A 12,783-nucleotide genomic window follows, 5' to 3' on the forward strand; every position below is an offset into this window, starting at 1 on the left:
AAATAAGGATAATAAAGCAGCAGTATCAGTAAAAAAAAATCAATAACAATCGTACAGTTACAAGCAGTTAAGAAAAGCCAACCAAAACAACAATTAGTTAACAAAAAATTGTACAATGAGAACTGGTAGAGTTAGGAAGCAAGCAACAAGTTAATTTTTCCCTAATAAAGCAGATTAAGTTAATAATTATAATGTTATTAAATTGTTAATAAATAAATATAAAACATATATATCATATATATATCAAAATAGTAAATATAAAATATATATACTAACAAATTATCGGGGTGCCAGATAAAATACTGGGGCTTAGAAATCGCTTTAAAGAGTATCTAGAAATTTGCAGTGAAAAAGGTTTTTTACCCAATTTATTATAAATACTTAAAAAACAAAATTTTGTTAAATTCAAGGCAGACGCGATAGAGAGTTGTATAAACAAGAAGTGTACCAAGTTTTGAAAGGAATCGGTTCAGTAGAAATGGAAATGTCAACCACCTCAAAAAAGGTAGTTTTCAAATTTCTATACCGGAAGACCCCCTTAATTGCAAATGTATCGATAATCGATTATTGATCAATAAAAAAACCAACTAAAAAAAAAGTCAAAAGGCTAGTCTTGAAACTTTATTTGCAAATAGAATGACATCCGTTTCCCACTGAAAAACTGCTCTACTTATTTGCAAATAATAGGAAGGGTTATTTTTTAATTTAAGCAAACTCTTTATGTATTAAAAAAGTATTACTCATATAAAAACATCAGCGGTATATACCATTTTTCAAAAAATAAAAAAAGCTTTGAAACCGCATGAAAACATCAACAATAACAGGCACTTTAAGCCGGCAAATGCGAATTTCCATATGAATAGAGCCACAATTGTCTAAAGGCAACGCAAATTGCAATTAAATGAAATATGAAAATCAAACTGCCTTTCCAATTGACATTAGCTGCCTGTCAGGAGGGGAAGGCATTTTGGGGGCTGCGAGTGGCATGGAAATGGAGGTGACGAGGACAAAACAATTCGACTTAGGCGGCTGACAATGGTTTTGGCCCCTCCACCGGTCCCCCTGATCTTTTGTAGGGTTTTCTTTACCCGGGTGTAGTCAATTGTAAACACATTTAAGCAAAACTCAACGAGACGTGCAGAAAATTGCTGATATGAAAAGTGAGAAGTGCGCCCAGGTCGTGAGTTTTTGGGTATCCACGAAAAATACTGCCTACACCAATTTGTGTTGGCAAAATTGTGACAAAAAAGAAGCGGATGAGGAAAATAAAGGTCAGGCCACAAAGTAATGTTATTGATATGAATTGAATTCGTTTCGCAGGAAGAGAAGGTGTGTAAGCTGGCCAAAGAATTATCTAAGCTTCGTGCTCGGAAAACACTAATTTTGTGTTCTAATTTTGGATAGGATTGTAGTAAAATCAAATTAATTGCGAGCTGTTATTTGGGTGTGAATAAGAATAAATAGCGAATCAAATGAGCCAAAATCTCCGTGGCTATATAAAGAAAATATCCAGAACAACAAATTTACGTTTGCCAAAATACTTGAGTTGTTGACAAATACGATAAAATAATTTTTACCATAACAAATTTAAACTTTAAAATTTTTTTTTTCCATTTTAAAACCTTTTAAAATGTAATTTATATGTAGGAATATATTAAGCTAAGCCCCAATAAAAGTAAAGTAGTAACCAACTACATACCTTTTTAAGCTTAACAATATTACCAATTTGTATTCTACATAAGAATGCCATTAAAATCACATTGAAGAAAACTTGTGAAAAAGTTTGGCTTTTGTTTAAATTAAAGTGACCCACTTTAACCATTACGCCTTCCCCATATTTCAATTGGACTACAAAGTATTTGACAAAAATGCCCATCCTAGCAACGGCAAAGAAATAATCAAATTTTATGATGAACACGCCTCGACTGGAATTAATTCCCAGCTCACAAAAAGTTGGCCAAACAATAACAAAATGAAAGAAATGTGCACTTGAGCCGCGAAAAATGGGGGAAAAGTACATTTATTCCCGAGGAAAAGTTGTTGAAATCAAAGTACATAAGCAGCACAACAAATAAGCGCAGTTAAAGTAAGAATTTTCTCACTGGCTTTGGCCAAATGACAAAGTTAAATAAAAGCTGGGGAATGGGATTTCGCTTGTTGCCAAGACTGTCACACTTTGAAAAGGATACGGTACATGCAATGTGCCTTTAAGCAACTGCTTTTCTCGTCGTTAGGGCTGTGAGTGTGGGTAAACAATTGCGTTCAACATAATAGTATTTACAGGTGGCAGGCAGGATGGTTTCCCGATGCTGAAAAAAGTCAGATTTTTGCGATTTTTTTCTAATTTCTGGCTTAATATAAATTTTCAAGTTTTTTACACGGCAAATGCCTAGATTGCAAAATTATCCACTATTTTTAATATTTGTTATTTATTCCGTAGTGATATTAAAAAAAAATTAATATAATAATTAATTAATTATATATTAGTTTTATTGTGCGGAAAAACGAAAAAAAAATATCTAAGTGATTAATATTTATGTTTTAACAAAAAGTTTGTGTAAAATAAAAATTATAACTAAAAAATCCCTTAACAAGAATTAAAATCTATATAATTTCTTATCTAAAACTATCTCCTTAATACATTTCTTTATAAAAATAAGCCTACAAAAGTTCAAATACAACAAAAAGCTAAAAAAGTACAGCATCTCCAACTGCGAGGACTTAAAATCATAATTAAAGCAAATAACTTTAAGGCGTAAATCATCTTAAGAGCTATTATTTTGACCTGACCTGTATATGCTTATGGCTGTGTTGAGCACTTTTGAGTAGACCGCAAGACATTTGTGAAAGAGCAAACAACAGACGGCAAACAAAGTCCATTCCAGATCCCACACCTTGCTGGGCTTAGACATATGCAAATTTTGTGCGCGAACAAATTGTGCAATTGTTGCTGCGAGGAAGCTTGAACAAGGCATTTAGCACGTGTGGCACGTATTTCATTTCAGAACCCTGAAAAAACACACCTCTATCCCAGGCCAGCGGAAAAGCGATGAACCAGCACAAAGGTCAGCTAGGGAAGGCTCAAAGGATGCGGGAAAACAACGCCCACAAAGCAAGAATGTAGCACAAATGCACTTTACGTTGGGCCTTTGAAACTCCTTTTTAACTGGCTCACTGGCTTAAATCCTCGTCTGTCTTTAATTCATTGCCGGCCGGGTTTTTCGGAGCATGTTTTCTATAAATTATTCCATTCCATTAGGGTTCGGCTTTCACGCTCGCCGATTTAAAATCCGGAGCCAAGTGGGCAAGTGTGTGTGGAAAATAAAAAATAAATCGCTTGTTCTCGTAATCTCCGGCAACATTTTTATCGCCCTCTCCAGCGATTTGACGCTGCCCAAGCAGCATAATCCCTGGTTAACAGATACATCCGGCTGGCGGTGAAAGTAATGTCCCTGTGTGGGCCCTTTCGCCGGTTCCCGGTGCCTGTTGAGCTATTCCGTATTTACACTTTATATTTATTTGAAATATGAGCTTCTTTCCACGCTGCCGAGTGCAGCGCTAAATAAATCAGCCAGCACGCTCTCAAAACGTACCCATGGCAGCTGTCAGTTGGCATTATCATCATCACAATGGGCCCTTGCTGGTGATACATTCTCCGGACATTACAGCTGGTGGGGCTTACAAGCTGACAAAATGCGATTTGAATGGGCAACTTAAGCAGAATGTGTCTGTCAGTAAGAGGACAAGATGATTTCAATTCCTTTTTTAGTAAATTCCTCTCTCGGTTGAGACGAATGTCTGACATTATTGGGCTGTTAAAAGGGAAATATATTGGGGAATTCCTTTCAAAAGCAAAATAAGTAAAGAGAATTAAATAGCTCTTAAATCCTTGTAAAATAAAATAATTCAGAAACAACTTGAAAAAAAGAAATTTTAATGTAGCACATGTACAAAGAAAAACAAAGTAATTGTATAATTGCCTACAGTAATTAACCTTGAATTTGGAGTCAATCAATAAACATTATGTCTTTGTATATGGCCATTAAATAATATGTTGGTTTTTAATTTAAGCTTTAAGTCTTTTTCAGGCTCATTTGGCAACGGTGAAGAGAAAATAAAATGTCTCTTCAATAAAAAAGGATTCTACTTATAATCCCCGGCTGAAATCCACAGGAGCGTTCGAAATTGGAAACTCATAAATTGCCTTTATGCTCTGTCATTCCATTTGCAACAAAAGTGGTGGAAAATGGAAAACGATTCAGTGCATCAATACCAATCTGGGGAAATCCAAATGGAATGCCACTGTGCGGGCCAAGGCTAAATCGTTTCGGCCACTGTTGTCGCAGCAGCAGCAGAAATGTTGTTTTAGGCGAAATGCTATTAAACAGTTTAAAAGCCCGTTCGACACACCCTCCCCTTCAAAAAATACTCAATAAAGTATAAAATTCTATCGAAATGGCTGGCTTTTAACACAATCTCTTAAAGCATTAAAAATTTGATTTATGCCATATTCAATGCTTTTCTTTCATGCAACAATTCAGGGAGGTATTAATTGCCTCCCACCATCCCATCCATTGATAATTGATGCTGTTGTTTGCTTAAAAAGTGAACGAAATTTAAGGGAAAACCTATCATAAATCATGCAATGATCTTGCCATGTGGGCGATATAAAGCTGGTGCAAACAATGCGTTATGATTTATGCTCCTAATAAATTTCAGCAGCGAAAACTAAAAGATGTTTTTAGCTGAGCGAGGAACGGAGATACACCAGCCGTGGGATAGTTGCGTTACGTTCCACTGAACGCGGCTCGATTCACAACTGACAACCAGCGAATTGGAAATCGGCAAACAAACATTTTCATTACTCATACGTCAGGAAGGACAGACCATGCACAAACGGAAAAACCGAAACCAAACCAGCCATTGAAAACATTTTGACAGATGCAGACGGCACAATTTCGCTTGGCTACGTTTTTTAATACACAACAGTTTTGCCAACATTTCGCGAACAAAGTTTTTCACTCTTGCTGTTTTTCCAAGGGGCCGAGTAGGGGGCGTGGTCAGGGTCGACACTTTACGGCAGAGTGCTAAAATAGATGCCCTACACATGTAACGCACACATAGAAAGTGGAATACATTTGCCAGTTTTATGCTTTTTCATCCGCTTCACCTCGCCATTTCCCATTTCCCCGCTCTACCGTTTTTATTGAAGTTTCCCGGCGTTCGCTTTCACCAAATGCAATTTACGGATCCCTGACATTGGGCATTAGCGCAGGGCTGCCAAAGTCAAGTCAAGTCAAGTTTGTTTAACGCTCCGCAGCTGCCTTTCCTGTCCCCTCATTTTCCTCCCCATAGTCCAACTTTTTTCCCGGCTACTTTTCGCCTACGGCACTTTTCCACACGCTTTTATTGCTAATTTCTGTTATTGCCAACGTTTTGCGTGAGTTTCGCGCGTTGTCGTAAAAATATTTTTATTAGCTGATCGAGGGGGTGTTTTGGGGCATGGTGTGGTGATGGGGCGTCAAGGGCCTTGCGACCCCTCATGTAGGGCCATTAAAAGCAACTCGAGCTCATGCATTTGAGCAAAGAGACACGCTAGAAAGTATGCTAGGCAAAGTAAGCCAGCATTATGTTCTGATTTACACATTTAGCTTGATTTCTCTGAGATTTGGTATATCTTTCATCACTATTGAATTGCAAGTATCCCTTCCATTGCAAAAATGTCTGCTATATTTGTGTACGCCTTGTACAGTAATCGTGCGATAAGCACAAGTTACATATTTTACCTCAAAATCAAATGTAATAGATAGTGCTTATACTAAGAAATTATTCTAAGGCACAGTATAGTATATTTAATTTTATGTTTTCACAGTAAGAACTATCCAACTGTTACTTCTGATGTTTGATAGTTCATAAAATTTAATGATAAAATATCGTTTATGGTAAACACAAAATCTTTAAGCATAAGCTATTTTATATAATACCTTTTCCCCTACATACCCAAAATTCACCCTGGAGCATCTCGAATAAATTGTTTTGGTGTTCACAATCTGCATGATTTATTCGATTTCTATCTATCACCTAACTATTTTTCAACCCACTTGAATACCAAATCGCTTATTTATTCAATGACTGATGCTCAGGTTCTGTGTCGGGGATTTATGGGCAAGTTTTTACCGAGAAGTCGTAAAATTTAAGTGGCCCCGAGACCGAGCCGCCGCTCTTCAAATCAGCTTTATGGCTACGGCCAGTTAATAACCAAATTTGTCTGCTCAGCTTAAGCATTAAACACAACTGCTTTGAGATGAGCTCAACAAAAACGGGGGCAAAACCAGCGAGTTGTGAGAGCAGCCCTGAGTGATGTTACCCGATGTCGTGTAATTTGTGTAATAAATATAAAACTTGTATTATTATTACAACAGGAGACGTGGAGCAACAGAGCCCGTGCAAACATGGCAGAGAGTTGTCATTAAACGCCACTCGTTCACAAGTGGTGTGCACACAAAATGCATTCAGTTTCCCATTACCCAACCCTCGGGGAATTCCCCCATTTTGTGCACAACCAATTTGCAGTCCTAGATTTTATGATGTTCGCTTTCGGAACAGAGTTTACCGCGTTCCTGGCTGTCTTTGTGAGTTTTGCTCTTGTCAGATAGCAATTTAAGTGCAGGCAGCAATTTGCGTAAACGATAAGATTACAAAATGGAAAAGGAGAAAACACCTGAGTTGTTATGTTTGCCACATGGCAGCAATATGACAACATTCGGCATCCAAAGTCGAGAGTCTTCGATTTGACACTGGACATTGCTAGTTTCAGACACAGGAGCAGCAGCATGTGCTACAGCAACATCTGGGCACAAATATTTGTCTGTGCTGGCCAAGTGAATATTTGCACACACCTTATTGCTGTTTTCTGTTTGCTGTGGAAGGAAAACATTGTCAGCTTATGATGGCGATTTCCATTGCAGTTGACAGAAATATGCACTCGGAAACATGTAAATATTTATTTAATTTTAAAAAATACGCAAATACACAGACAATTTATCAAAAGAAGGTATTAATAAAATTTAAATCAAATTAAATGTTTTTAAGGCTGGCATATCTTTTTTTTCTATTTTCCCCTACAAGTTCTATGAACTTAAATGGAATTGGAATTTAAAGCCTTAATTCGCTGATTGGCCAAGTAATTGTTGTTACTATTTTATTTATTGAACAACAAGCTGGTGAAAATATTTAAGTTCAATTAAGTTAGTCACGCAACTCCAACCTCCTGTGTAAAATATCAATGGGTGCAACCATAAATAATGAACTTGAAATCACTGAATCAGTACGGTCCTGGAACCCTAACGACAGCAAGCTGTTGAAAACGCAATTAAGATTTTCATGCATGTGGACCTTACAACGCAAAATACTTATGGGGAGGCGGTGCACAATCGCCCACACATTTATGAATTTTCCCAAAAACAATTTGATTGACTAACGAAACTTATTTGCCACATTTCAGCGGACGCAGTGCAGCATTGGCAGGCAGCCATGAGCGAGCAGATTGGCAACAGCAACACCAACGCATCTTTCAGTGGAAGTGGCAGCAATGCCGCCTCCATCGCCGAAAGTGCCGCGGAGAGCGGTCCGGACTTCGATGCACTACGGACCGCCTGCGAAACGCGACTTAATAGCAGCGGCCAACTGGCGAGTGAGTCCTGCACTGGGAGAAATTATTAACCAAATAGGACATTAAATATGTTATTGATTATACATTATTAAATTATTCTTGATTACATTTTCAAATAATTTTTGTAAATCAAATCTATTTTTTTTTTAAATCTGAGGAACGGTGAATTCTTTCGGAATCCAAAATCAAAACTGCGAGACACCCCAAAATACTAAAGTCGTTTTCCAGTGCAATATAAAAATTAATATTTGAGTTTAAAACTAATAGATAAAAAAAATAACAACTTTAAATGGATGTCCGAGTATAATATAATATAATATAATATAATATATAACTCTCTTTTTTCTCCGTGGTCCTGGCCCTGGCCAACTGCAATTTCGGTGTCCATTATGCACGAGTAACTTAAATTGCTGCCCTTTTCTCTATCCCCGACCAACAGGCACTGAACCCCACTGCGCCGGCACCTTTGATGGCTGGCTTTGTTGGCCGGATACGGCCCCAGGCTCTTCCGCCTACGAACTCTGCCCGGACTTCATCACGGGTTTCGATCCAGCAAGTAAGTACGGCCGGCAGGAGCTGAATTGTTTATTAAATTCCACAAAGCTACATCCGTTTTGGGGTCAGCTGGGGATCTGCATATGACACGAAAAAGTACGCATGCATATATGTATGTATGTGTGTACTTATCCAAAAGGGATATGTGTTTGCACGAGGCAATGCGGTTGAGCGGGTCGATGGGTAGATGTAGACTACCTACCCTCTAATTGGCCTCAACCCAAAGCCCATCGTTATATACACATAAATAAGACAGAAAATACGCTCGAAGCCAGGCCAAATCAATTGGAAACTTGTTATGTTTATGCTTTGATTTCGTGTCGTATGGAAACATAACATATTCACAAAACCACACGTGCTGAGGGAGACGGCTCCTCGAAGCTCCTTGGGCCACTAAATTATCCAAAGAGCTTGACAAAATGCTAAAATGTTTTCGCCTGATTTGCCACAATTTGCCGAAATCTCGCTGAAAATCAAATGTAACGTAGAAACAAGGCCATATTGATTGTGAGTGTTGGGAGAAGTTAAGGTCATGTAAACAACAGTGCGAAATTTAAATTTAAAGAAACGCAAGCTCAATAAAAGTAATATATATGAGAAGAATTTGTATGAATAGATTACTATCTCTTTCAAGGTAAATATTAAATGAAAAACCCCCTTTAGAACCATTAATCAGTTTTACGGAAAAGGTGTTGATGACGGCCACAATAATTTAATCAAAGAAAACCTTTTTCTATAGTTTTTCAAACTCATTGTTGAATCATTAATGCTGAGGTGATATCACGTCATATTTTTGCCCCACAATAATGCATTTAATTCATAATTAGTAGACGAGTGTTATTTAAATTAATAATTTGAATAACTGTACTCACAACGAAACCTAATTAGTTATGCTTGGCGAATGTTGATTAACTTGGGCATTAAAGCAAATATTAAAAAACGCAGGCACGCTCTAGAAAATCAGCATAAATATGTATAATATTTGAAGCAGTTTATGAAATAAATCATGCGCTGCATGTCAATTTGCATTAATGGGGAGCGCTTAGCAATGTGGAGCGAGTCAACTTAAACACTAACCTCGTTTTGGCCATGACCAGGGCAACGAAAATAGCCAAAGTTGAATGACTTTTTTTGTTATGGCTGAGAAAGAGAGAAAAACAAGACGAGGGCCAAGAAAGTGCTACTTTCGCTACATTTAGCTTGGGGTTGGCTTGGCGCCTCCCCTTTTTTTCGTTTTGCCTTTCGGGGTCGCCGCCAGATTGTACAAGATTATGTGCTTTGGCACTGCGCCGCCATTAACTTTTATGGCACTTCCGGTCGCCGGATGTCGATGTGGTGAGCTGCGCCCACCAACTCCTTTCCCCGGCTACTTATCTGCCACACAGCGCGTATACGTGATTTTCTTCGTCTGCGTGCCAAACTGCGATAAATGGCTTCGTGGCAAAGATCATCGGTCGAAAAAAGCCGGAAAATGAAATGAACTGATAAAACTCACCTTCGTTATTCCTTAACGAATTTCGCTGCACTTTTCCGACAAGTGGCTCTCGGCAAGTTGCACCAAAAACTTGGTAATTCGCAATCGAACAGCACTCGACACGCCAGCAAGCAATGGAAAAGTTTTGTCACGAACTTTGGCTCGAATAAATACACGATTTCAACAACAAACAAATGATTATGCAATTTTATATTGATACTATTTTGTTTCGTATGCCAGCCACAACGTGTTTGTGGTCAACTCGGTGGCAGTTGCAAATAATATTGGTTAATGCGATTTAATGCTCTGGCCACCGCAAAATGTAAATATGAGCTACAATATTTATCCAACAGTCAATCATTAAAATCACACATCGTATGCGTAAATATTTGTATTTTATGGATGACGAGCAGTTTTTTTTTAAATTTTTGCTTTAATAAAGAAACTTATTGGAACAAAAACGTTTAATTGAAGGAAATCTTTAATAAATAATTATGGATTAAGATGACTTAGTAGAGTAAGCACCAGAGATTATGATTTTTTTTTTATCAAACTTTATTTAGTAAAAAAATAATAATATTTTAATTATAACAATCGAACAGGATATGCCCACAAGGAGTGTGGCCTTGATGGCGAGTGGTTTAAGCATCCGCTGACCAATAAAACATGGTCCAACTACACAACCTGCGTAAATCTCGACGACCTTGAGGTAAGCTGATCCTTTTCCCCGGCGCGATTAATTAAGAAAAATATATCTATGTTTCTATATGGGTAGTGGAAGCACAATGTGAATCTGATCTACGAGGTTGGTTACGGCATCTCACTGCTGGCCATTCTGCTGTCGTTGGCCATATTGGGTTATTTCAAGTAAGTATGGCGAGGGACTGCCCTCATCTACATGCACAGCCATTCGCCACTCCTTCATCTTGGTCACAAGCTGACAGCTTCTGCGATGGGAGCATGAAAAACCACTCGTGGGTAATGAGGCTAGCTGGTCGTTATATTATGAGGACTGGCGCCAAAAATGAAATTTATTGATGGCAAACAAATGCGACAGTGGCTTAATCAACTGCCAACCTGGGTGCTGGACCAAATGCTCATTGCACTCACTTAATGCGGCACAATTGACGCCGGAAATGGCAAAATACTTTGTCCCATTCCCTCCCTTCACGGGGGATTGGGGGATTGGGGGATTGAGGCAGGATATCGATTAATTTCCCAGTGCCTGCAGACCAATTAGTGCTCTCGGTTTGTTTATCGCTCTGACAGATAGAGATGGGGCTAAGCATAAAGTAGATACAGATGGAGAGGGATACAGGCGGACAGACAGGACGACCGACTGACAGAAGTGTTTTAAATTGTGTGCCAAAGGCAAATAAAACGAGCAAGCGACGTGTGGGAATTTGGTCTGCCCTAAAAAAGTGCATAATTAAAAGTTTAATGACAAAGAAGCGTGACCAACTGAATGGGAAACCAGTCCGAACGCACTACAAAGAAGGGAAATGAAAATACCAGGGAAATTCAATTTAAATGAAATTTAATTGGTTGAATAATGAAATAAACAGTGAATGTCCCGCTAATTTAAATTTATAGATAACAGTGCTTGGTTTTTAATTTTAAACATGTTCAAAAAATCGTTACTCAGCTAATAATAAAAAAATGTTAAGAGCTTAAGATTTTGTCACAAGTTTATTTAATACAATTAATTATGTTTAAAATTAGATTTAGGTATAATTTCTTCATAGAATAAAACTACTGCCACATAGTGTTCTCCTTGGTTTAGATACATTTGCATTTTAAATCATTACAATGTTCAAAAAATAGTGGTTGTGATAAAGGAGTGCAGTCTAAGCCTTCAAATGGGTTTGCTAGGAAGGAATTAAATTAAAATTGAGTTTGGCCAGCAATCAATGCAATTGAGCAAAAGAGAAAATGAACTTTGGACTTTTGGTTGCACGACTTTTTCAGCTCTTCCTACCCCATTCAATCAGCTTCACTTGCCCCTGGCCAAATGTAAATTGGTCAACAAACAAACTTGCAGTTTCAACAACAAAGTAATTCTCTTTGCATATTTGTCTTTCGATTGCCAAGATCCCTGAAGTGCGCCCGCATCACGCTGCACATGAATCTGTTCGCCTCGTTCGCGGCCAACAACTCGCTGTGGCTAGTCTGGTACCTGCTGGTCATGCCGAATACGGAGCTGCTGCATCACAGTCCGGTAAGTGAAACCACCTGGAGAATGCGTGACGGTGAATCAACTTTGGTTTCCGATTTCCCGATTTCCCTGGGAATTAACAGATGCGATGCGTGGCTCTGCACATCAACCTGCACTACTTCCTCCTCTCGAACTACTCGTGGATGCTCTGCGAGGGATTCTACCTGCACACCGTCCTGGTGGCCGCATTCATTTCCGAGAAACGGCTGGTCAAATGGCTGATCGCCTTCGGCTGGGGCTCTCCAGCCATCGTCATATTCGTCTATAGCATGGCCCGCGGTCTGGGCGGCACGCCCGAGGACCATTTGCAGTAAGTGAATAATTAATAGGAGTAAACTACACAGACACTGTGCTAGGAATTTCATGAATTCTTGAATACATTAAATCAAAATAGCCCCTGCTTATACAATACAGACGAGGCTGTGCCTCGCCATTTAATTCATTTGTTCTAAATTCATAATCAACTTTCGTGTGTAAGGAAATACATGAAATGGTGCTTATACACACACGTATTTCAAGAAATGATTGCATAAAATGGCTATTGCATAAACACAGATGGACATTTCTAGCTAGTTTAATGAAAATATAGCTTGTTTAAATAAAAAAAAATCATTTTCAATATCTTTAAAGCTTATGTCAATAAATTCTGAATAAATAAAATAATGTTTTAATAAATGCTTAAGTCTCTTAGACAATTTCTGACAAAAACTGTGATAAATATGTAGAAATTATTAAATTTGTTTTTTTTTATACAAGAGATTTTAATAACTATTAAAGGATAATTTAAACACAATTTATAACCTCACTGCCTTTATTTATATTTCACTTGTCCTTATATGTTTAATAATATTTGATAAAATAACAAGA

At 38.0% G+C, this 12,783-nt stretch overlaps 1 protein-coding gene across 1 annotated transcript in view; it reads left to right on the forward strand.

Moving 5' to 3' along the window:
• Window positions 1-12,783, forward strand: part of LOC128255543 (calcitonin gene-related peptide type 1 receptor) — a 29,886-nt gene that overhangs the window by 11,116 nt on the left and 5,987 nt on the right. Inside the window, 6 exon segments of the mRNA XM_052985198.1 lie at window positions 7,505-7,693; window positions 8,112-8,228; window positions 10,304-10,410; window positions 10,477-10,568; window positions 11,793-11,919; window positions 12,000-12,226. Of these exon segments, the coding sequence (XP_052841158.1) occupies window positions 7,534-7,693; window positions 8,112-8,228; window positions 10,304-10,410; window positions 10,477-10,568; window positions 11,793-11,919; window positions 12,000-12,226 (830 nt within the window). The 5' untranslated portion in view covers window positions 7,505-7,533.

This window comes from Drosophila gunungcola, assembly GCF_025200985.1.
Source record: "Drosophila gunungcola strain Sukarami chromosome 2R unlocalized genomic scaffold, Dgunungcola_SK_2 000011F, whole genome shotgun sequence".
NCBI classification, from domain to species: Eukaryota; Metazoa; Arthropoda; class Insecta; order Diptera; family Drosophilidae; genus Drosophila; species Drosophila gunungcola.